The 24038-nt window shown below is 43.2% G+C and overlaps 2 protein-coding genes across 3 annotated transcripts in view; one reads left to right on the plus strand and one right to left on the minus strand.

The window, feature by feature from the left end:
• Positions 1–1211: 1211 nt before the first annotated feature.
• On the minus strand, positions 1212–5647 carry TEX38 (testis expressed 38). 2 transcript variants are annotated; one of them, XM_003364387.5, is made up of 2 exons: positions 2597–2755; positions 1212–1955 (listed from the first exon to the last, which is right to left on the minus strand). In XM_003364387.5, exons 1-2 carry the CDS (start codon positions 2631–2633, stop codon positions 1348–1350), a joined length of 645 nt encoding a protein of 214 aa, XP_003364435.3. In that variant the 5' UTR covers positions 2634–2755; the 3' UTR covers positions 1212–1347. The 2 variants fall into 2 exon arrangements, with proteins under 2 accessions (XP_003364435.3, XP_070104381.1); XM_070248280.1 differs by lacking the exon at positions 2597–2755 and adding an exon at positions 5530–5647 and having other exon boundaries at positions 1218–1955.
• An 808-nt stretch (positions 5648–6455) lies between these two features.
• Positions 6456–24038, plus strand: part of ATPAF1 (ATP synthase mitochondrial F1 complex assembly factor 1) — a 30814-nt gene continuing 13231 nt past the window's right edge. The window contains exons 1-6 of the mRNA XM_023630543.2: positions 6456–6848; positions 10349–10457; positions 13794–13844; positions 14433–14495; positions 17201–17251; positions 18470–18517. Of these exons, the coding sequence (XP_023486311.1) occupies positions 6511–6848; positions 10349–10457; positions 13794–13844; positions 14433–14495; positions 17201–17251; positions 18470–18517 (660 nt within the window). The 5' untranslated portion in view covers positions 6456–6510. The remainder of the gene's footprint in view (positions 6849–10348; positions 10458–13793; positions 13845–14432; positions 14496–17200; positions 17252–18469; positions 18518–24038) is intronic.

A 24038-nucleotide genomic window follows, 5' to 3' on the forward strand; every position in this document is an offset into this window, starting at 1 on the left:
CTCCACTTAGGCATGCTATGTATTTTGAGATTCAGTATAAGAGCATGTTTACAAGAAATGTTCCACTGCATTTTAAAAAACAAAAAAGCTTGAAGTCCATTGCAAGAGGAGTCCTTTGGGTGCTGGGGCTTAGCTCTACCTGTTTGCTAGATTCTGGGATTACACACACACACAATTTGGGTGGCCTTTCCTTTCAGGGACGACTATACATAAAGCTTACTCATCTACCTATGGTAAGATGATTTCCTCATTCCTCACATTTCCAAAGTAAAAGAGAAAAATTTATATCCTGGGGCAGACCTGGACTTTATCTTTAAACTAGAACCAAATAGCCACTATTATCTTTGTCTTTCCTTTTAGGATTGTTTCCAGAAGGTACAAAAATTAATACTCCCATATAGTGTATCTTAACTTGGAGGGGCCATGAATCCCTTTGGTGAAGATTTTAAAAACTGGATCTATTTCGGAGTAATTAAAGGGTGTTCACTGACCATCCCTTCCCCAAAGCCAATCTGTGGAGCAAGTTAATTACACCCTACACACACACACACACACACACACAATCTTGCCAAGCGTTTCCTAGCAAGACTTATCATTAGGGAAGGGACACCATGGTGTATGGTGGGGAGATCAGGAACTTTGAAGCCAGGCAGACATAAATTTGAGAACTAGCTCTGTAAAATAAAAACAATATGGCAAATGCCCTTGGAACCTTGTCTCATCGTCTGTAAGAGGGGGATGGTGATAGCCATTTGGCAGCTTTCTTGTTAGTGTTAGGAGTAATGTACAGAGACAACCACGTAAGAACTCAATACGTCAACAAAGATGTTAACAAAGAACGTGATTCAGCCAGCAGTGCAGCGTGGCTCATGGGTCTCATGATGACTTGTTTTGCCTGCAACATGGCCACTATGAATCGCCATAGTTCATGCACCCTCAGCAGCTATCACTCTTGTAGCAGCTGTGCTCAACATCCCACAGAAGGGCAGTGCCTTTGGGTACCTAGCCCAGGGTCTGGCACATGTTTTTGGTCTTAAACTCTAGACAGAGAGATGTTGAGCCCATCACGAGTACTGGTTCAGTGTGTCTCCCCACAGCCAACCCTCCAGTTCTCACTTGTGACTCGGCAACCTTCAGCTTCGTTTGGAAAGTGCCCCCATCAAATGGGAGGAACATTTGCCCTGCTAACAACAAATGAGACACAAGGAAACCTTGAACTTTTTTAATCTTTAATGATGTGACATCCAGATGGGCCCTGGCCTCTGTATCAATACCACCATCCTGAGGTTAACTCCATTTCCTGTTCTGCCCCTGATACCTCCAGCTCCCACCTTCAGTGAGAGGAGGCTACAATTCTGAAGCAAAAGGCTTGGCATTGAAGCAGTGGTCCCCAAGGGCCAGTGTGGGAAGGGAATAGAAGTAGGCGTTGCCTTCAGGACAGGTGGCCAAAGGGTAGGAGGCCGAGTGATTCAGCATTGGGGGTATATGGCACAGAGAAAAGTCAAAGGGAAGCTCCTGAAAGATGAGAATTGGGAATGGAGAGCTGGCCTGGGGCTGCAGCATTGGGGAAGGTAGGAGCTGCTGTGGGCCCACCTGCAATTCAGGTTGCAGGGGAACAGGGGCCTCCACCTTGGGGCTGCTGCCTTGAGCTGCATAGCTCCCACTCTCGGAGATGTCCAACTCCCACAGAGGAGCTGAATTCTGGACCTCAGTCTCAGTCTTGATGACAGCAGGGGGAGGGCCTGTGTTAATGGCTGCATTCATGCCATAGTGCCGTCTCTTGTTGATCCAGTACAACAGCGGGCTGTAGGTGAACGCAGTGGTTCTCATCACCTCCATCCACTCCTGGGCACGTTCTTCCCGCCGCAAGTTCTTCCTCCAGTGCAGAAGGAGAATGAAGCCGCCGGTTGCCACAGAACACAGTCCCAGGAATCCAAAGTACAATGAAAGCCACACTAAGGCAATAAGAAAGAAAAAGAGGCAAACTGGCTGATAGCCCTAGCTTGAGGCCTGAGCTGTTTCTCATTCCTCTCCTTAACCCATTCATCAATCATTCCATCCACTTAACCACTCTCTCCATTCCTTCCTTCCCTCCTCGTTGACTTGCCTTGTCATTCTCTTATTCAGTCAAAGCTAGATTTCCAGGGAGCTTAAGAGGCCACCTTTTGCCCTTTGCAGATAAGGAAAGCAAGGTCTAGAGAGGGGATGACCTGCCCCGGCTTAGTCAGGCCTCTGGTTCCCAACCCTGGACACATCCAATCTATCAGATTGAGAAGCCTCACTCAAGGCAAGATCCATCAAGGAAGTAAAAGTTTACCAGTTGACAGGGACACCAATGTCCCATCCCATTCCACTACAACCCCTAACCATCCAGCTGTGATGGTCCTGAGGTATTCATAGTGCCCCTTTGGTTGGGCAGAAAGACATGGTCTCTGCCCGCAAGGAATCCTTAGTTTTCTAGAGGAAACCATATCCTAACTGCTTAGCAACCTCTATGCGAGCAGCCACCACCCCATCCAGGTAAAAGCTCTTCCCTGAGTATCTGCCCCCTACCTAAGGGCGCAAAGCAATGGGCAGGGATTGGTGGGACATTTACCTCCAGGGAGGCTCATGTCCTCCTGTTGGGAATCCATAAGGCTGAGCTTCGGTACCCAACTGATGGCTCTGGGGAGAGGGAGCTCAATTATCTATCTGTCCAGCCAATAGGAGTCCCCAGAATGCCCAGGCCCATTGTTCCCTAAAGGCAAAGTCACTGGGTTCTGAGCCTTGAGTATTCCAGGGGCAGTGATTGTGAAGTCTTAGGTTAATGGAAGGAAGGGACTCCATCCAATGGTGTCTCATGGGCATAGTGTATCTCTACTGCTTCTATCAGGGACTGACCCACCCACTGAATTGTCTGCCCCTACCCCGTCATGGTGAACCCACAGAAAAGCCCCAAGGAAAGGGCTCTAGGTCCCTCAGGGCTTATTTCTGTTGCTGAACTTTAAGGAATGGTTGATGGATACCTGGCCCCAGTGGCGAGTGGGAGCACACACAGCTTTGGGCAGCCCTGCCCTCAAGACATCTATGACCAAGTTGTCAGGAGAAAACCTGCTCAAGAGAACTAAGTGATCAACCCCAACTCCCTCGGCTCTTACAATCTCCCTTTTGTTTCATTACCTTCCTTCAGCAAGTGCTGGCAAGTGTATCCTGGGCATCAAGTCCTGTAGGAGCTCCCTACCATCTGGCCCTACATCTCTTTCCAGCCTCACCTTCCTCCCCATCCTTCACACACTTTCCCTTCTGACCAGGCCAGACTCCTTAACAGACCCTGCTTGTTCACATCTCTGGAGTTTTGCTCACACTACTTTTCCACCTAGGAGTGCCCCTCCCACTTTTCCCCCCAGGGAACACCTGCTTATTCTTCAAGGTTCAGCTCAACCTCCTACTCTGTGACAGTTGTTTCAACCTGTCAACTTGTCAAACAAGCAGTTGTTTCAGTTGGCTTCCCAGAATCACATCATCTCCAGTTTGAAGGGACTTTGAGCGTTGTCCAGTCCAACTCCCATGAGATGCTTGAACCCTGGAGGTAGATCTCCCCTACCTGGCAACCAATCCCTGGGATGCGACTGGGTCAGGGACTGCTCACACCTCCTGAGGCAGCTCCATCCATTTATGGGCAGCTCAGTGAGAAAGCCCATCCTTAATTAAGCCCAAGTCAGCCTCCCTGTAGGTTGCACCCCCGGGGCTAGCCCAGCTTCTTGGCATCATTTAATTACTTCCCTCTTTGTGGTCCCCCAGCATGTGACTTGGGGCCCTATTTAGTACAGATTTTTCTCCTGATTCTACTTACCCTTAGCTCTCCTCCCACCTCTCTGGCTCCTGCTTTCCAGTCTGCTTTGCTGGTTTCTCCTATTTTCCCCCATCTCTAAATGTTTGTTTTGGTTTTGGTTTTTTTTTTTAACATTGGCACCTGAGCTAACAACTGTTGCCAATCTTATTTTTTTTTGTTTTGTTTTGTTTTGTTTGTTCTTCTCCCCAAAGCCCCCCAGTACATAGTTGTAGATTCTAGTTGTGAGTGCCTCTGGTTGTGCTATATGGGACGCCGCCTCAGCGTGGCCTGATAAGTGGTGCCATGTCCACACTCAGGATCAGAACTGGTGAAACCCTGGGCCGCAAAAGCGGAGCGCCTGAAGTTAATAACTATTCAGCCATGGGTCCGGCCCCTCTAAATGTTAATAATGTGCCCTAGAGCTCGGACCTCAGCCCTCTATCTACAGTCATCCCCTCAGTGATCTCATCCAGACTCATAGCTTTAAATATCATATATATACTAACAACTCACAACTTTTTATCTCTGTCCCAGACTACTCCTAAGAACTTTAGACTCATTCACCCAACAGCCTGGCTGACATCCCTACTTGCCAGTCTATTAGCTCAAACTAACACATCCAAAACCAAACTCCTGATCATCCATCCTCCGAAAGCTTCTCCAGCCTTCCTCCTCTCAGAAAATGGCAACTCTATCCTTCCAGTTGTTCAGGCCAAAAGCCTGTAAGTCATCCCTGACTCCTTTCATTCCCTCTCACACCCACATTCACTCCATTAGCAGAATCTTTAGGCTTTGCTTTCAAAACATACCCAGAATCTGACCACTTTCCGATCACTCTCACTTTATTCTAAGCACCACCATCCCTCACTTGGATTATTGGTCTCACTGTAGAGTGGCAAACCATCCCAGTTTGCCTGGAACTGAGAAGGTTTCCAGGACATAGGACCTTCAGTGCTAAAACCAAGAAAGTCCCAGGTAAACCAGGACAAATTGGTCACCTTGGGAGAGCTTCCATCCTTGCCCCTCATGCCCTATATTCCACCAGCGGCCAGAATGATCCTTTTTAAAAGTAGATCATGTTACTTCTCTGCTCAAAACTTACAGCGACGTCTCATCTCACTCAGATTTAAAACCCAACTCCTTAACCAAGACCTACAAAACCCTGAGTGATGTAACTGCGCCTCTCCATACCTCCCTCACACCATAACCTCCTTGCCGTTCCACTAGCGGGGCCAGCATGCTCCCGCATCAGGGCTTTAGCACTTGCTGTTCCCTCTATCTGGAAGGCTCTTCCCCCAGATATCCATACAGATCACTCCCTCACTTCCTGCAGGTCTCTGCTCAAGTGCCTCCTTACTTCTGTCTGTCTTAGCCTCCTTTGTTTTTTCTTCATAGCACATACCATCACCTAACATTATATATTTATTTATTGTCTGTCTCACTCCACTAGAATGTAAGCTCCATGAATTAATGTCAACAAGGAAATAAATACCTAAGAATTTCAGACAGTCATAACTGATATGGAGAGAATAAAATAAGGTAATGGGATAAAGGATATAAAGGGATGTGAGGTACATCAAGAAAAGTCCCTTTGAGGTGCCGACTTGTAAAGTGAGCCCTAAATGAGGAGGAGGCAGCCACATGCAGGTCCAAGCGAGAGGATCAGCCAGTGCAAGGATCCTGAGGTAAGTACAGGCCAGCACCCTCAAAGGACTTACTAATTTCAGCGTCCACCACACTACTGCCAGCACAGTCCAGGGCTCCGGGCCCATCTCCATGATGGTAGGTTGGACTGAGCAGAGTTGAAGGCTCTGTCCCTGCCCCTGAGGGGTCCACTATTCAGGAGGGGTTTCTATCAGGTAAGATGCATACAGGAAGGATTTCCACGAAGGCAAACTGATCAGTCCCAGGCAGAGGGCATGCTCCAGGCCTGGCCCTGTCCTAGGAGCAGGTGAGACACAGAGATGTTGATGTCACTGTCCCTGACCCCAGGAGCTCACACCCTTTTCAGGGTATTGAAGAAGATGGCGGCATCGGGTGGAGAGAGAGGAAGGACAGAGCATTGCGGGGATCAAGAATAAAGACTTGTCAAGGACAAATCGAGGTGTCCCTTTGGGGAGGAGAGTAGTTCAGTTCAGCTGGAGCTAAAGGTGGATGTCAGGAAGCAGAGAGAGACAAGGCTTTAGAGGGAGCCGGCATCTTAAAAGAGTTCAGCCCTCGGGCAGAACTAGGACAGGTCTCTTCATGACTCTCAGCCTCAGTTTCCTAATCTGTAAAATGAGGGGAAAAAACCTGCCTCACAGGGTGTGAAGCCGATAGTGTCCCGCACCGAGAAACGCTCAGTAAAGAAAGGCTGCTACTGTGAACATAGCTGATGAAAGGGCCTTCGATGCTGAAAGACGAGCGCAGAGTGTGCAGAGTTTAAAAGGGAGCAAGCCCCGCGAGGACCAGTAGGTCCGAGAGGCTTTCAAGAGGCCACTTGGAGCGCAGAGGCTGCTGGTCCCGAGTAGGAGGGCGTGAACCTGGGCAGGCTCGGGGAGGAGGCGGGCAGCGGCACACCCAGCGGCGGAGCGCGCGGGGGCGGGGCCGGGGCCGGCGCAGCAGCCCCCTCCTCCCCGCCCCACCTTTCCCCGGCGCCCGGAACCTTGGGGGCGCGGAACCTCGGTGCCGGAGCGCGGGCGCGGCGGAGCCGGAGCGTGATGCAGCGGGCGCGCGGGCTGCGGGCCGAGGCCGACGCGCCCGAGGAGGAAGCGGAGGAGGCGGCGGAGGAGGAGGAGGCCATGGCGGCCGTGGCGGCGGCGGCGGGCGGCGCGGGCGCGGCCGTCCTGCAGGTGGCCGGCCTCTACTGGGGGCTGTGCGCCGTGCGCAGCCGCGCCCTGGGCCTGGGGCTCGTGTGCCCCGCGCAGCTGCGCGTGTTCCCGGTGCGCCGCGGCTCGGGCGGGCCCGCGGGGGGCGCCGACGGCAGCCGGGCCGGGGCCGAGCTCGAGGCCAACCCCTTCTACGACCGCTACCGCGACAAGATCCAGCAGCTGCGCAGGTGCGGCCCGGCTGGCGGCGGGCGGGAGCGGGCGGCGCGCCTTGTGGTGTCTCGGGCGCTTTCCGTGCTGCCCACTGTCCGGCGAGGCGGGCGCCGTTTGTGTCCCCGCGCTGCAGGTGATGTCTGTAGGCCCAGAGAGGCAGGCCCCTTGGCTAAGATCACACAGCTAGTGTCCGAGCTGAGAGTCTCTGCAGAGCTCTGGCGCTTTCCCGGCTGTCTGTCTTTGTGCTTTAGTTCTCCAAACGCTGAGGTGGACCCTCCGGACAGCCCTTATGAAGCAGGCAGCTCCAAGAGACCTGGGCTTGTTATACAAATGGGAAAATGGAGCCTTCCAGAGAAGGGACTTCACTTGCTCACGGTCAAATATTGAGTCAGCCGAGGCCTGGCCTGGAACTCGGGTACCCAGGCTCCTAGCTACAGTCGTGACTGCAAGGAAAGGAGATTGGGGTGGGAGCAGGGCATCAAAGACTGACAGTGTCAAAGCTGGATCGTCAGTTGCATCCTTGATTTAAGATGAGGAAACTGAGGGTCAGAGAGAGTAAAAGACCTGCCAAAGGTCACACTGCTGGTTGGGATCCATCCGACTTGGAATCCGAGTTCCTAACACCACCCCTCAGCTTCCAGAGGGAAGGACCTGGAGATTAGAGGGAGTTGAGGTGGATGTAAGGGACCATGGGAATGTCTGAAGAGTTCAAGTGGAAAGAGCTGAAGGAGACCAAAGGTGAAAATTAAAGGGCTTGGGTGAGAATTTGGCAGGGTAGGCAGGCAGTTGTCTTATGAAAGGAAACCAGAAGTGCGTACTGTAACTTCTTTTCGAGTTCTGTCTCTTCGCTACTTCCACACCTTAATTTACTCCTCCATCAGCTTTGCCTGGACTCCTGTGGTCCTCCAGCTAGTCTTCCCACTTCCGGTCTTGGACCCCTCCACCCACAATCATCCCACTGCTACTATAGTGATCTTTCGTCTCTTTTTGAAAGAATAACAGAATAAATGAATGACTATTTTTGCTCTCCTTCCAACTGCATTCAGATATACTTGAGTATTTGTCATCTTAAAAACCTTTCCTTGGCTTTCATCCCTCTTTAGGCTTTTCTCGTTGATCCCTTTCACAGACAAGCATCTCAGAGTTGTCTACTCATCTTCTGAATACTTGACAGCTGCCATTCATCCTTACTCATGAGCAAATGAGTGACTGGTTTTACTCTCCTTCCCTTCTAGATCATTCCTATCAGCATTTACACATGCTGCTACCTCCTGAAGAGTGAGCTTTCCAAGGCACCCCACTGACCTCTGGATAATGTCCATATTCCATAGTGTTCCACACAGGCGTTGAGTCTTGCTTCTCTAGCTTTGCCTATTACCAGAACTTTCTTGGGTTGAGGGAGGATGTTCCAGATAGGGGCAGCAGCAGCAGCAGCAGCCAAGGTACAGAGGCATGAAACCACCTCAACCATTTGGGAATGTTTGAGCAAATTTTCATGATCATCCCTGTAGCCCTTTAATGTACTTATTTACATGTCTGTCCCTCCCACTAGATAGTAAGCTCCTTGAGGTAGGCCCTCTGGCTTGTTTACTTTTGTATCCCCAGAGTCCAGCAAGGTAGCCATCAGGCAGGAGACAGCAAGAAAAGTTTGCTAAATGAATGAAAAGGAGAAGGGAAAGGGTAAGTCCTAGAAGAAGCTGAGTGAGAGAAGAGTTGGGGAGGTGAGAGGGAAAGCTGTGTGGATACAAAAAAAGAAAAGAGCATGAGGTTGAGGTAGATGAAAAGGGAGATTCGAAAGCAGGACCAAAAAAGGGTCAGTTAGGGGAAGATGCAAAACAGGGCCTGGACTTCGGGCCCAGGACCAAACAGGTAGGTTATCATGAGATATTTTTAAAGGCATTACAGTCCTGATTGGTTCCTGCTGGGGCATACGCACTAAAAGCTGAGCTCTTGAGCACCGGCAGCAAGTTCGGTGTGAACCAACAGCAGGACAAGGCTCTGTCCGCTGCTGACCCCATTCCAGTCCAGTGTCTGGGGTTTTGCATCACCTCTCATCACCAAGGAGCTGGAGTCCCTGTATAATGTCTTCACCAAAGTGTACATTGTGTTGGTGGGTTGGGAGGATTTGAGCTAGTTTCAGGCCCACTCTATCTAGAGTGTGGACAAACGAGAGTGTGCAGAGAGCAGGTGCGCAGTGAGGAAAGAGTCACCAATCACATATATGGAAAGGAGCCAAGAAAACTAAGGAAATTTAACCTAGAGAAGAGAAATCTAGGGGGTGACTTAATAATGATTTTCAGGTGCTCATATAAAAGGAATTAGACATTTTCTCTTGTTCCTGAGGGTGAAAGATACAAAGGGATAAATTTAAGCTCAGAGAATTTTAATAATAAAAGATGTCCAAGGTGAGAATGCACAGACTCCACTGCCCAGGCCGCCCCTCGCTCTCTCTGTCCAGTCTCCATGACAGGCCCAGGTGTGGCTGTAAACATTGGCAGCACTGACCCTGGTCCTGGCGCTAGCAGCCCTGGCTGGGCAGGTGCCACACTCCACCAAGCAGGACTCCTGGAGCAACTCTGTACTGAGGAGCTGGCCTGCTATGGAGGGGAAGAAAAGATCTGTTCACATATGTGGCAGTGAAGGGAGTAGTGTTTGATGTCACCTCCGGAAAGGAGTTTTATGGAAAAGGGGCCCCTACAGAGCCTTGACCAGAAAGGACTCAAGCAGAGAGGTGACCAAGATGTCCTTGGATCCTGCACACCTCACTTGTGACACAACAGGCTTCTTCGCTGAGGAGCTGGAGTCCCTGTATAATGTCTTCACCAAAGTGTACAGAGACAAATATTGCATTGCCAGCTACACAGCCGGAAGAATTCTTAACAAGGGCAGCAGCCCCAACCTGGACTTCAGGCCCGAAGACCAGCCCATTTTGACATAAAGGACAAGTTCTGATGTTCCATCTGCAGGAGCAGATTCTTTGGAGAGAGGGTTAGGGAGCTATTCAGGTGCTAAATCTTCTACAAAATAAGCTGCCTGAAGCCTCTGAATCACCTGCATCTGAATAAACACATGTTCTGCCTGGGTCCGGGGAGAAGAAGATGTCCAAGAATTAGATGTGTTCAAGTAAAAGCTTAATACCTAGTAGGAATGCTGTTGGATTCCTGCCAGAGGAAGTGACTCAGGAAGATGACCTCAAAGTCCCCTTCCCATCTTGAGGATTTGAATTCCAAGTACCCAGAGTGTAAGTGCCTGAGGGACCAAGCTCTTTGTCACCTCTAAGGAATGTCCTGCAGGAGAAAGATACTACACAGGCCCTTGAGGTTTAACAATAGTGGAATAACTGAATTTCTTTTTCCACTTTCTTGATTTCTAGGCCTGTGCTCAGGCCTGATGAACTAAGCGAATCCTTCAGCCTCTAAATGCCTGTGTCCTCTCTCTCGAAGTGGAACATGATGCTTTGTTATTTCCAAATCCAAAAATTCCCAGGTGGTTTAATTTCTGGTTTACCTTTGAGCAGGTCTGACCCAGCTGTTTTTGAGTCCCGACTGGAGAAGCGCATTGAGTTTCGAAAGCAGCCAGTGGGGCACTCCAGGCAAGGTGACTTTATCAAATGTGTGGAACAGAAGGTAAGACCTGCCCCTTGGCTCACCAGTGCTCTAGAGCCCCTCAACTAACCCTTATCCTGGGAGTGGGCTGATTGATGGGTCAGCTGGATGAAGTGAGCATAGCCTCTCTCTGTTCAGTTCAGTCTCCACCCATTAATGGTATCCTGCTCTGTCTGGCAAGGTACTGTGGTCATAGTGGAGATAGAGAGGGATGAAAAGAGTAGTACCTGCTCCCAGGAGGTGCAGTCAGGTGGTCAGAGCAAGACACACATGGCGGTGGGCTGTAGAGATCAGGGGGCCAGAAAAGTGCTCAATAGCTATTACTATCCTTAAACAAGAATCAAAGCTGGGGAGAAGCATGTTGAAAGCTGCATATAGGAAAACTTATCTAATGCAGTGCTTTTCAAACTTTGTGACAACGGCCCACATTAAGAAATAGATTTTACATTGCAGTTTAGTTCATACATATGTGTATGATTTAACCGAAACAAAATTTTTGCAAAACAATGCTTATTTTTACTACATGCAGTGCACACTTACTATTTTTCGTCTTTTAAAAAACCTCAGCCACAATCCACTAAATTGATTTCATAACCTATGATTTTAGAAATACTAATCTAGGGTGGTACACAGAACAAATTGGAGTGGGAGAGGCTGAAATCAGGGAGAATATGCAGTAATCCACGTGTGGGCTGCATGGGCCTGAAATAAGGTAGTTACAGTGGAAAATTGGCATTCTACATTGTGTTTTAAAATGAGAGATGTTTATTTTATACTTGGGAAATAATTTTTTTTGCCCTGAGTATCCTAAATTTTAAGAGAATCCACTCAGTCTTTTCATAACTGGTTGAGTTAATTAGAACAAGACCAATAGTCAATGCACTGATCGTCACAAGGTTGGGGAGCAAATTCAACCTCCTGTGACAAACATAGTTTACAACTTTATGTGACCAAACAACTCTCTACTACAAATATTTTAACAAATGCAATTTCCTGTAATAAACATTTATAGTGTCAAGGTTACAAGTCAATAGCTTTTCGAAATATTACTGTATTGTAAACTTTCAGTATTACATGGGAAATCTCTTTGCCCCTTTTTGTAAACAGACTTAGAAATTCAACTTTATGATGACAAGATGCAGAATAAGTGAAGATTTAATTTAAATTATGGCAACACTTGTGTAAATATTCACTTACTGTCTGTCTTGTGTAGCTAGATAGAGGAAGGCTAATGGCTAATGACTCCATTCCCAAAGCCTTCTCTTTTCTTTGAGTCATTGGTTCCCTACCGCATGAGACCCGACATGCCCTTTTTATAATAAATTTTAATTACACCTTTTCTACCCTGAAATGAAATGTAGACAGTATAACCCACCTACACACATAATTTCAGGAGGAAAAAAGTCAATATAATGCCCTAATGTAATATAGAGGAAAGTATTTTTTTATAAAATACGTATTTTAGTATGTAAATTCTAGGGCACACTATGCTGTGAGACCTTATACAGTCTCAGATGCTTTCCCCTACCTGTGAAATCACCATGAATACAAAAGCAGCAGATGCTGCCTGGTACACAGGTGTCGTGTTGATAGTTGTAAAAACTCCCAAACCATCAGCAGTGTTGTTATCAGTGACCCTCGTGAGACTCCGCAACGTACAGTCTTCTCTCAAGTCATGTTGTAGTTACATTTCTGAAAAATTCAGTGTTTATTAAAACTCTGTTGAAAAAGAAAGAAAGAAAAACAGTTAGTTTCTAGGCCCAAGTAATTATAAAAAGGTTTTTCACCTATAAGGATGTCTGGCTAGACATTGAAAAGTTGTGCAGGATGAAGGAAAATTCTTCATTATATGGAACACATCTGCAAAATTGCAGCTCATTTGGCACCACTGCTACTCCCATAAATGGAGGTGTCACCATCCAATTATTGTGATAACAAAAAAGTCTTCCCCGCAGATTTCCATAGCATCTGTAGGAGAGTAGTGAAGTACCCATTTAAATTTTTTATGAAATGCTCTTGAGACTTGGCACATAGTTTCAACTATAATTTTAATTACTTTATTTCATTGGTTCTAAAGCCCACATTTTTTTTTTTTTACATTTTAACATCTCCAAAATTGTCGTAAAATTGATGTGATAGGAAAGTATTATGTTATTAATTGGCATCATTTTCTGATACATAAAATAATGGTATTTCTTAAGATCAGTAGTGTCTTAAATTAGATTAAATGCAATAAGCTTTTATTTAGAGCTTAAATTTTTTATTTCTCTGAGTGAAAACAGAAACAAAGAATGGATTGGAGGGACATTGTGGGAAAAGAATACACTGGGCTTAGTGATTGAAAGGTGAAGGCAGCTGCATGAATGGAGGATTTTGTTTGTTTTATTTGCACAATACATCTGAAGGTGAGTGGTATGAAAATGAAATCAAGTTTTTCTTTTCTGGACTGTTTATATATGAAGGAAAGACTGCGTTAGGATGCGCCCAATGTGTAGGAGTATGACCAAGAAGACCAGAGTGTATCCAGTAGGTTTTTCTACACCAGGCTTTTGTCTAACTTGTGGGTATGAATTCTAGGGGCATCATTTATGAAAGATTTGGATACATTAAAGCACAGAATAACAAAAGGCAGAGTTTTATACAGAAAGTGTTTTCAGCTTCAGAATCCCAGATGTCGATTGTACTCCTTCTCTCTGAAAGGCTTGGTCTTGAGCTAAGAAATTGAGTGGAAGACTCAGAACAACCCTTCCCTATTATCAGAAACAACTCGAAACAGGATTTCCTGACTGTGGCCTTTATGAGAGATAGTGGGCTAGGAGAGAAAATAATCACTTTCACTTATTCTTGACCTTTTTTGAAGAGGAGTCTAATTTTATGGAGGGAATGTTAAGACCAAGTATTTGAAAAGACTCTGTGGTCTGTTGAGGATGTCTGCCATCACAAGTGCTGTCACAGATAAGAAGCAGCCTGGGGAAATACGTCTTTCCATTTCTCACCTCCCCTGTGGCTTACTGTGGAGCAGCTCAGAGGGAAGAGCACAGGAAGCCCAAGCAGGCCTCATTCTGGGAAGGAGCCCCTCATATCCATAGTGTCAGGTATAGAATGGGCTCAGGACTAGTAATTGGTGATTGCTAACAAAGAAGTCCTTTCTTATCTCCGTATCTCAGAATCTTAGTCAAAGAAAGGTCTCACAAACAATAACTCTTAACAGTGTGTATAGTTACTATAAAGAGTAGCGAGAAGTGAATTCTCAGTTACAAAATTACTAAATGAGACATTGGGCATCGCACCTAGCTTGGTGGTCTTTTTCTTATGAGTAAAGTGTAGATTAATATCTTGTCTTATCATGTATTCCAGACAGACACCTTGGGGAAACAGCCTCTGAGAAGAGGATTCACTAAGGACAAGGTAGGTTTCCGTTCAACATACAAGTCTGAAGTCATATGGAACATCTATAACAAGAAGCTGCAAATTTGAACGTATTTACTGTGGTTCAGTGATTCTGTGATTTTCCAACTGTGGAGATAAGAAATAGTTCTATGAATTTTTGTGTCCTTGATATGACCCCTAGCATAGAATGGGTCCTGGCGGGGCTAGAGGAAATACGAAGGAAATATAGTGATACCCTTCCTTTCTATAGGAAGAAGTGTTCAAAAAATCAAATAAAAACATGTTTACTTTGCAAATAAGAAGCCACCCCTGGTAGAATAGCAGTTAAATTAAAGGTAACAACCCAACTTTCTCCTCTTACCAGTGCTCATTAATGAGGATGAAGCATTTGGGAAGTCCCTTAGATACTCCCTGGGAATAGGATGGTGAAACCCTGCCTGGGCTTGGCAGCTGCCTTCTCTGAGCATTTGGGTTTTTTTATACTTGTTCTCTGCTTATTAAAGATATGCTTCACTGTCCTGACATATTCCTTCCCACAAGGCTTAGAGATAGAGTTAAGCTGTTTTATTTTTGTGGGTGTTAATTGCCTGTTATTTTCTCTTTCAGACTCTCAGTTCAATCTTTAACATTGAGATGGTGAAAGACAAAACTGCAGAAGAAATAAAACAGGTAATGAATGAAAACAGATTGGCATACTTCATGAAAGCGTGTGCCCTGTGAACCAAATCTGAAAATAGAAAGGAGCATACATTTTCCTGATGCCTCTTTCTAGAAAGAGAAAGCAAAAGTGATGAATTATGTGAAAAACAGTGGCATAAGAAAACTTGTCTTTCTTGGTCTCACTCCTGTATGTCTCATCAACTCAAATGTCCCCTTTTTTTTTCATTCCTATTGCCCATACCTTATTTGAAATTGTCACTACTCTATACCTGGATTACTGCACTACCTTTCTAGATAGGGTTCCCTGCTCTCATTTCTCCCACTCCCCCTATCATAGCCTCACCAGTTGAGTTCTCTTAAAGTTCTCTTTTCATTATGGAGAGGCATAGTGTGTTGGTTAAGAACACAAACTCCAGAACCAAGCTGCCTGCTTTAAGTCCTAGCTCTGCCACTTATGAGCTGTATGACTTTGATAAGTTAGTTAACCTCTCTGGGCCTTAGTTTCCACATCTATAACGTGGAGATAATAGTACTTACCTCATAGAGTTATTTGGGGAATTAAACAATATTTGTAAAGTACTTAGAACAGTGCCTGGCACAGAGTAAGTGCTATATTTGTGTTTTTAAATAAATGAATAAAAATAAATATTATGTAAGTAACCTGCTCACAAATGTTCATTGACTTCCCATATTCCTTTACCGGGCATTCAGAGTCCTCCATTATTATAGGACCTCCTGCAGGAAGCTTCCTGGACACCTTCCTTCAGAGCATTCATGATCTATCCTGCCTGTTTGGTCATTCCATGTGCCTTGCTTTGCATTGCTATTTAAATTTTCATGTCTATGAATCTTTTCTCTAATTATGCTATAGAAAGCTATTTATTGGCATCCCTTATAGATCCATGAATTACATTTTAGGTAGATTGAGAGAATCAGAATATAATAAAAGCAGTGTACTGTGTGTTAGGAACTGACTTAGTTCTTCATATGCACTATTTCATTAAATTCTAATAGTCATCTTGTAAAGTAAGTGCTGTTATTCCCAATTTACAACTGAGGAAACTGTAACTTAAAGAGATTAAGTAACTTAGTCAGTGGTAGAGCTGGGACTCAACCTCTATCTGTTTGACTCTGCGTCATACTCCCTTACGAGAAGTTGTGCCAGTTGCCATGGGTTTCCTTTGGGTGCTTTATCATTCATTTCATTTCAGCAAGCATTTGTTGAATACCTATTAAATGTCAGGCTCTGTGCCAGACATGGAAACAAGTGAGAGAACTCCCTACTCTCAAGGGGTTTTTAGCCCAGTGGAAGGACAGACACAAAGACAAATAAGGACAACACAGGGTTCTAACTTCTGTTAATAGAGGCTCATGCAAAGTCTCGGGGAGACCTCAACTGTGCCTTTGGGAAGAGTTGCCAGTGGAAAGTAGACACCAAGCATGTCCTTTAGGGGAGGGGGAAGCCAGCCCAGGAGGGCTGATCACATGACAGATACCATTCAGACCTATAATTTTAATAAAAATTTGTTCGTTAAAATAATTTTGAGTAACCAAGGTCAACTATGTTAGGAAACATCCATGAGTCTCATATTCATTGTTGATTCATAAACTATCTACTAATATAAATTAAATAAAAATAAGCAGGATATGCTCTCCTTAAAATGAGAGGACAGTGTTTTAACATGCGGGAAAAAAAAAAAGCAGCCTCAGGCTGCATTGGTAGAGTGATTTGCCCGGGTCTTAGGAGATAACAGTCCTTCTGTGTTCTGTGTTGGTTAGATCACACTTTGATTAATGTCTCCAGTTAGGGCCCCCCATTTTAATGGGGATGTTGACAAAGCAGAGCAACTCTAAAGGAGGGTGACCCGTTGTTTAACACCAGCTCACTCAGGTGTTGCCTTGGCTATGATGCCTGTCCCAACTTCTGTGGCTCTGCTAATGCTGTTCTCTGCTTAGAGTACATCTCTTATCTTCTATCTGTTTATCTCCCCAGCATCCCCATTCACCTGTTTGACTCTTGATCATTCTTTAGGATATAGCTCCAGTGTCCCTTCCTCTGGCACTTGTTCCCTTACTTGGGTTAAGTGCCTCTTTGTTGCCCTCAGAACACCTGGGCTCTGGTTTGCATTGTAATTCTGTTGTGCTAAGCACAAACCTACATTATTTCACCTAGTCTTCACAGCAGTCCTGTGAGGTTGATATTATTGCTATTTTATTGATGATTATATTGATGTTATTTAGTGATTTTCAGTAATTTGCCCAAAGTAGCATAGCCAGCAAATGATTAGACCTGGGATTTGCATCTAGGTCCCCCTGACTCCACACCCTGGGTTCTGAATGACTGATATCCTGGCTCTCTGAGAATGCCCACATGTGCTGGGGAGTATGAGTTTTGGGAGGGAAGAGAGAAGATATGAAAAAAAGAGCTTGTCTGTTACACCCAAGGCACTTCTTAAGAGAAATGATTAATAAGGTCATAGAGTCCATTTCTCTGACAGGAATTTGTTATTAAGAGTTACAGTTTAATCATCTAGAAGAGTAGATGGTATTAAATCTTTTTTGTAATCATGTACCAGTAATAAAAGCATTACATTGGGTTTTCCTCCCTGTTATCAAATAGCATATTACTCTGAGCAATGAAAGCTGTCACCATTTCGTGGCGCAGATTGAAAAGATTACCCACATGTCACAGACACTCTCTCTTTTTTGTACAGATTTGGCAGCAGTATTTTGCAGCAAAAGATACAGTCTACGCAGTTATTCCTGTAAGTAGTTTGGAGGGAAAAATGAAAGTGTTATAGCATGAAGGTCAGGTCTCTAACCTTAGCAGGCAGTTGCCTTTACTTTTCCTACATTTATTGCCTCTTGAGAACTTGCCTTTATAGCTCTGAGGTTTTTTATTATGCCCTAAACACCAAAGATTGGGAGCTCCATATGGTATATTTATAGCTCTTGTTTTTCCTTTCTCTGGTTTAGAAATGTCTCTTTGAGTCAAGTCTCTGACAAGGGAGCCTGGTGTAAGTTCATGTTGAGCAATTTCCAAGCTTCCAATTTCCAAGTCTTTTATTTCTTTTTGCTGTTTTCCAACCGAGCTATTGGAATTTAAGACAGGACCTCTAGCATGGCTTTCTTCCCTTCTTGTCTTAAGTGACCTATACCTGAGCTTACTTGGAACCTCCTCCTAGTCTTTTTCTGGCATTTCCCTTTAGCAAGTGGCATTTTCTTAGTTTTTTTCCCTTTCTCGAAATTGCTGTCTTGGAAATAGTTACTGGCCACTGCTTGACCATTGAGATCTGTGACTAGGAACGGGTGTTGCTGTCTTCTTTTGGTTTAATGTCCTATTGGCTTTTATCATAAGAAAGCATTTGAAGTACTGTACTGGGTTATCAGCTAGTTCTTTAATTGTTCTTCTTCTTCCCTGAAGAGGAAGGAGCTTAGGTTAAGTTTTTATCAAGCAAATAGATAAATATATACATATTATACTGAGCTTACATGTGTAAGTGTAAGATTAAGGGGGAAAACTTACAGACAGAAAAATAAAGCCAGGCCCTTTGGTTGTTGTGAGAGTTGGGTTTTCTGCCTCTTATACGTATATGCCCTTGCCCTGCAGGAGTTCAACAGCCAAAAGGATCTGCACTTTTCTTGATATTTTAGCTCTCTCATACTGATTCATTGTTTAGACAGGCCTTGTTAGCTCTTCCTCAGACAGACTTAGTGACCTGACATCTCTGACATTTGTCAGAATCCCCTGGAGAGTTTGGAATATTTGGAGTATCCACTCTTGAGATGTAATTCTGACATTGAACAGCAAAGCATACATCTTGGTTTTTCCTCTCTGTCGTAAGAGCGATTTGTAAATGATGGAACTTAAGAGATTGTTTTAGTGGTATTTTAGTTCTAGAGTGCAGTACTGGTGAATTTAAATGTGACTCTGGCCTTTTATGTTTTCCTGTTTGTGAATTTTATTCTTTTCCAACCTACAGGAAGAGAAGTTTGATTTGATCTGGAACCGGGCTCAGTCCTGTCCAACAGTAAGTTTCTGTTGACCATGAGGATTGCTTATCAATGCTGCCAAACAAGGATGTTTTCTAACCAACCTCTTCATGCTTCATACTGTCTCACATGTTATAGTGCTCTGTTTATTTAACAAAGATGCTCATATGTTGATTGTATTGATACGTGAGACTTTCAGCCTTATGAAATCACATGGGTTTGGCCCAGTATGTCTCTGCCTTTTTGGCTCTCTGACCCATCTCAGCCCTTTCTGATCTGGATCTTAATCTATCAATATAAGTGAACGTTGGATGCAGCACCTGAGACCTTAATATTTTCAACCTTCTTTAAGTTTCTGTCTTATTGTCAGTTTTCTTTACAGTTTTGGCCGTGCTATCCTGATTGTATGTGCTTAAAAGGAATTATGAGATTGTCACTAGAGTAATAAGTTGCCAGAAGACCTGAAGAAAAGGGAATAGGTGAGGTAGACCAGCTGACTTGATGTCAGTAATAATTTCTAGAATTCTCAAAAACAATTTACAAACATTACTGAGAGAAAATAAAAGTAAATGGAGGGATATATCATGTTCATGGATTGGATGACTCAATATTATTGTCATTTCTCCCCGGTTGATCTCCGTATTGAATATAATCCCAATAAATAATTTTTTAAAGAAATGACAAGCTGATTATACAAATTTATTTGGACATCCAAAGGACCTAGAATGACAAAACAATTTTGAAAAAGAACCAAGTTAGAAAACTTACGTGACCTGATTTCAAGACTTATCATAAAGCTACAGTGATGAAGACACTGTGGTATTGGCATAAGGATAAACATATAGATCAATGGAACAGAATAGAGAATCCAGAAATAGACCGACATATGTGTGGTCAGTTGTTTTTCAGCAAAGATGATGAGGTAATTAAATGGGAAAAGGATAATCTTTCTAACAAATAGTGCAAAACAATTGGATATCTATAAGGAAAAAGATGAACCTCTATTCTTACTCACCCTAGATCCAAAAGTTAACTCAAAACAGATCATAGATGTAAATATAACTTCTAGAAAAAACAATCTTAGATTGAATCTTAGTGATCTTGGGCTTGGCAAAGATTTAAGTATGTCACAAACAGCACAAACTATAAAAGAAAAAAATCAATAAATTAGATTTCATTAAAGTTTAATTTTTCTATTTGTATACCCATGTTCATAGTACTATTAGCCACAATAGCCAAAAGTTGGAACCAATCCAAGTGTCCATTGATAGATTAATGGATAAACAAAAGGGGGTATAAATAAATACACAGAATATTACTCAGCCTTAAAAAGGAAGGAAATTCTGACACATGCTACAGCATGGATGAACCTTGTAGACATTAGGCTAAATGGAATATAAATATACACAAAACAAAAATATATCACAAAAAGACAAATACTGTATGATTCCATTTATATGAAGTACTAGAGTAGTCAAATTTATAGACAGAAAGTAGAATGGTGGTTGCTAGGGGCTGGGAGGAAGTGGGGCAGGGAGTTACTGTTTAATGGGTATGGAGTTTCAGTTTGGGAAGATGAAAAAAATTCTGGAGATGGAAGGCATTAATGTACTTAATGCCACTGAATTGTACACTTAATAGTTAAATTGGTAACTTTTATGTTATGTATATTTTACCACGATAAAAAAAATTAAAATGTTCTACTTTTCAAAAGACATTGTTATGAAAATGAAAAAACAAGGCACAGAGTGGGCAAAGATATTTGCAAGACATATATTGACAACTGACTTGTATCTGGAAGACATTAAAAGCTCTTACAACTTAATAGTGAGAGGACAAGCTACCTGGGCAAAACCTCTCTCACCACTCTTATTCAGCATAGTACTGGAAGTTTTGGCCAGAGCAATTAAGCAAGAAAAAGAAGAGGTATCCACATTGGCAAGGAGGAAGTGAAACTCTCACTGTTTGCAGACGATATGATTTTATATATAGAAAACCCTAAAGAATTCATGAGAAAACTATTAGAAATAATCAACAACTACAGCAAAGTTGCAGGGTACAAAATCAACTTAGAAAAATCAGTTGCATATCTATACTTTAATAATGAACTAACAGACAACTCAAGAATACAATCCCATTTACAGTTGTAACAAAAGGAATAAAATATCTTGGGGCCGGCCTGGTGGTGCAGCGGTCAAGTGCACATGTTCCGCTTTGGTGGCCTGGGATTTGCCGGTTCGGATCCCGGGTGCGGACATGGCACCGCTTGGCATGCCATGCTGGGGTAGGCGTGCCACATATAAAGTAGAGGAAGATGGGCATGGATGTTAGCTCAGGGCCAGTCTTCCTCAGCAAAAAGAGGAGGATTGGCAGATGTTAGCTCAGGGCTAATCTTCCTAAAGAAAAAAAAAAAGGAATAAAATATCTAGGAATAAATTTAACCAAGGAGGTGAAAGACCTATACAATGAAAACTATATTATTGAAAGAAATCGACGATGACATAAAGAAATGGAAAGATATTCCATGCACATGGATTGGAAGAATAAACATAGTTAAAATGTCCATACTACCTAAAGCAATCTACAGATTCATTGCACTCCCAATCAGAATCTCAATGACATTCTCCACGGAAATAGAACAAAGAATCCTAAGATTCACATGGGGTAACAAAATACCCTAAATAGCTGAAGCAATCCTGAGAAAAAGAAACAAAGCTTGAGGCATCATAATCCCTGACTTCAAAATATACTAAAAAGCTATAGTAATCAAAACAGCATGGTACTGCTACAAAAACAGACACACAGGTCAATGGAACAGAATTGAAAGCCCAGAAATAAAACCACACATATACAGACAGCTAATCTTCGACAGGGAGCTAAGAACATACAACGGAGAAAGGAAAGTCTCTTCAATAAATGGCGTTGGGAAAACTGGACAGCCACATGCAAACGAATGAAAGTAGACCATTGTCTTATGCCATACACAAAAATAAACGCAAAATGGATCAAGGACTTGAAGGTAAGACGTGAAACCATGAAACTTCTAGAAGAAAATATAGGCAATACACTCTGACATCAATCTTAAAAGGGTCTTTTCAAATATCATATCTGCTCAGGCAAGGGAAACAAAAGAAAAAATAAACAAACGAGACTTCATCAGACTAAAGCGCTTCTGCAATGCAAAGGAAACCATGAACAAAATGAAAAGACAGCCCACCAACTGGGAGAAAATATTTGCAAATCATGTATCCGATGAGGGGTTAATCTCCAAAATATATAAAGAACTCATACAACGCAACAACTAAAAACAAACAACCTGATCAAAAAATGGGCAGAGGATATGAACAGACATTTTTCTTTTCTTTTCTTTTTGAGAAAGATTAGCCCTGAGCTAACATCCGCTGCCAATCCTCCTCTTTTTGCTGAGGGAGATTGGCCCTGAGCTAACATCCGTGCCCATCTTCCTCTATTTTATATGTGGGAGGCCTGCCATAGCATGGCTTGATAAGTGGTGCTTATCAAGGTCCACACCCAGGATCTGGACTGGTGAACCCTGAGCCACCAAAGCAGAGCCTAAGAACTTAACCGCTATGCCACGTGGCCAGCCCCCAGACATTTTTTCAAAGAAGATATACAGATGGCCAACAGAGGCATGAAAAGATGTTCAACCTCCCTAATCATCAGGGAAATGCAAATCAAAACTACAACGAGATATCACCTTATACCTGTTAGAATGGCTATAATTATCAAGACAAAAAACAACAAATGTTGGAGGATGTGGAGAAAAGGAAACCCTCATACACTGCTGGTGGGAATGCAAACTGGTACAACCACTATGGAAAACAGTATGGAGACTTCTCAAAAAACTAAAAATTGAAATACCATACAACCCAGCTATCCCACTACTGGGTATTTCTCCAAAGAACTTGAAATCAACAATTCAAAGAGACTTATGCGCCCGTATGTTCATTGCAGCATTACTTGCAATAGCCAAGATGTGGAAGCAACCCAAGTGCCCACTGACTGATGAATGGATAAAGAAGAGTGGTGTGTGTGTATAGATATATGTGTGTGTGTGTGTGTGTGTGTGTGTATACAATGGAATATTTACTCAGCCATAAAAAAAGAAAAACTGTCCCATTCACAGCAACATGGATAGAAAGTGAGGGTATTATGTTAAGTGAGATAAGCCAGACAGAGAAAGACAAACACCATATGATTTCACTCATATTTGGAAGGTAAGCAAACACATGGACAAAGAGAACAGATGAGTGGTTACCAGAGGGAAAAGGGGTTGGGAGCTGGACATAGTGGCTAAAGGGGCACATATATATGGTGGCTGACAAATAATAATGTACAACTGAAATTTCACAGTATTATAAACTATTATGACATGAATTAAAAAAAACACACCCAAAAAAATGGCAAAAGATTCAGACAATACACCAACAAGGTGGAATGGCAGATAAGTACCTGAAAAGTTGCTCGACATCATTAGTCATAATGGGAATGCAAATTAAAACCACAGTGAGATACCACTAGAACGACTCAAATTTAAAAGACTGACCATACCAAGTATTGGTGAGGATATGGAGCGACTAGAACTCTGATATACTGCTGGTAATAATGGGAAATAGTACAACCACTAGAAAACAGTCTGGCAGTTTCTTTACAAGTTAAGCATATACCTGCCATACTACCCAGCCATTCTACTTCTAGATATTTTCCCAAGAGACCTGAAAGCATGTGTCCATACAATGCCTTGTACACAAACGTTCATAACAGCTTTATTTGTAATATCCAAATACTGAAAAATATCCAGACCTATCACAGGTAAGTGAATAAAGAAACTGTGTATGTGTGTACATATACAGTGGAATAATATTCAGCAATAAGAAGAAATGAACTCTTGATATATGCGGTAAGGTGGATAGATCATAAAACAATTATGCTGACTGAAAGAAGCCAACGCAAAAAGTACGATTTTATGGTTCCATTTATACAAAATCCTAGAAAATGCAGACTGGCTGATAATGACAAAAATCAAATCAGTAGTTGCTTAGGGACAGTTGGGGAGAGAGAGGTGTGAATTACAAACAGACTTTTTGGAGAAATTTTTGGAGATGATCGATATGTTCATTATGTTGATTGTGGTAATAGTTTCACAGTATACAAATGTCAAAACTCATATAATTGTACACTTTAAATATGTGCAACTTACTTTACTTCAAGTATACCTCAATAAAGCTCTAAAGAAAAATTTTTTCCCTAACAATGGATCAGCTATTAGATAGTCACTGAAGTTATCTCATCTAATAATAGTAAAACAGAGCCTGAGTGGTTGGCAAGAAGGATACGACTCCATGACTAATGCATATTGGTCTGATTATACTTCATTTTGTTCTGGCACCATTCTCTTCTCCACACTCATCCCCAATTCTAAACACCTCAAGCATAAAATTCATCATTTCTTGTGTTTGGAGCCATATTCCAGTATCAGCCTCAGATGAGAGAATATGAAGTGATTACAATAATTGGAACAAAAGTTAATTCAGCAGC

This window comes from Equus caballus, chromosome 2 (genome assembly GCF_041296265.1).
Source record: "Equus caballus isolate H_3958 breed thoroughbred chromosome 2, TB-T2T, whole genome shotgun sequence".
NCBI lineage: Eukaryota > Metazoa > Chordata > Mammalia > Perissodactyla > Equidae > Equus > Equus caballus.

What these genes read in the sequence shown, in the direction of transcription:
- TEX38 (XM_003364387.5), bottom strand. Translation starts at nt 2,633, where the DNA reads ATGGATTCCCAACAGGAGGACATGAGCCTCCCTGGAG. An exon ending in GGACATGAGCCTCCCTGGAG is followed by an intron (nt 1,956 to 2,596) that starts GTAAATGTCCCA and finishes TTATTGCCTTAG; the next exon opens with TGTGGCTTTCATTGTACTTT.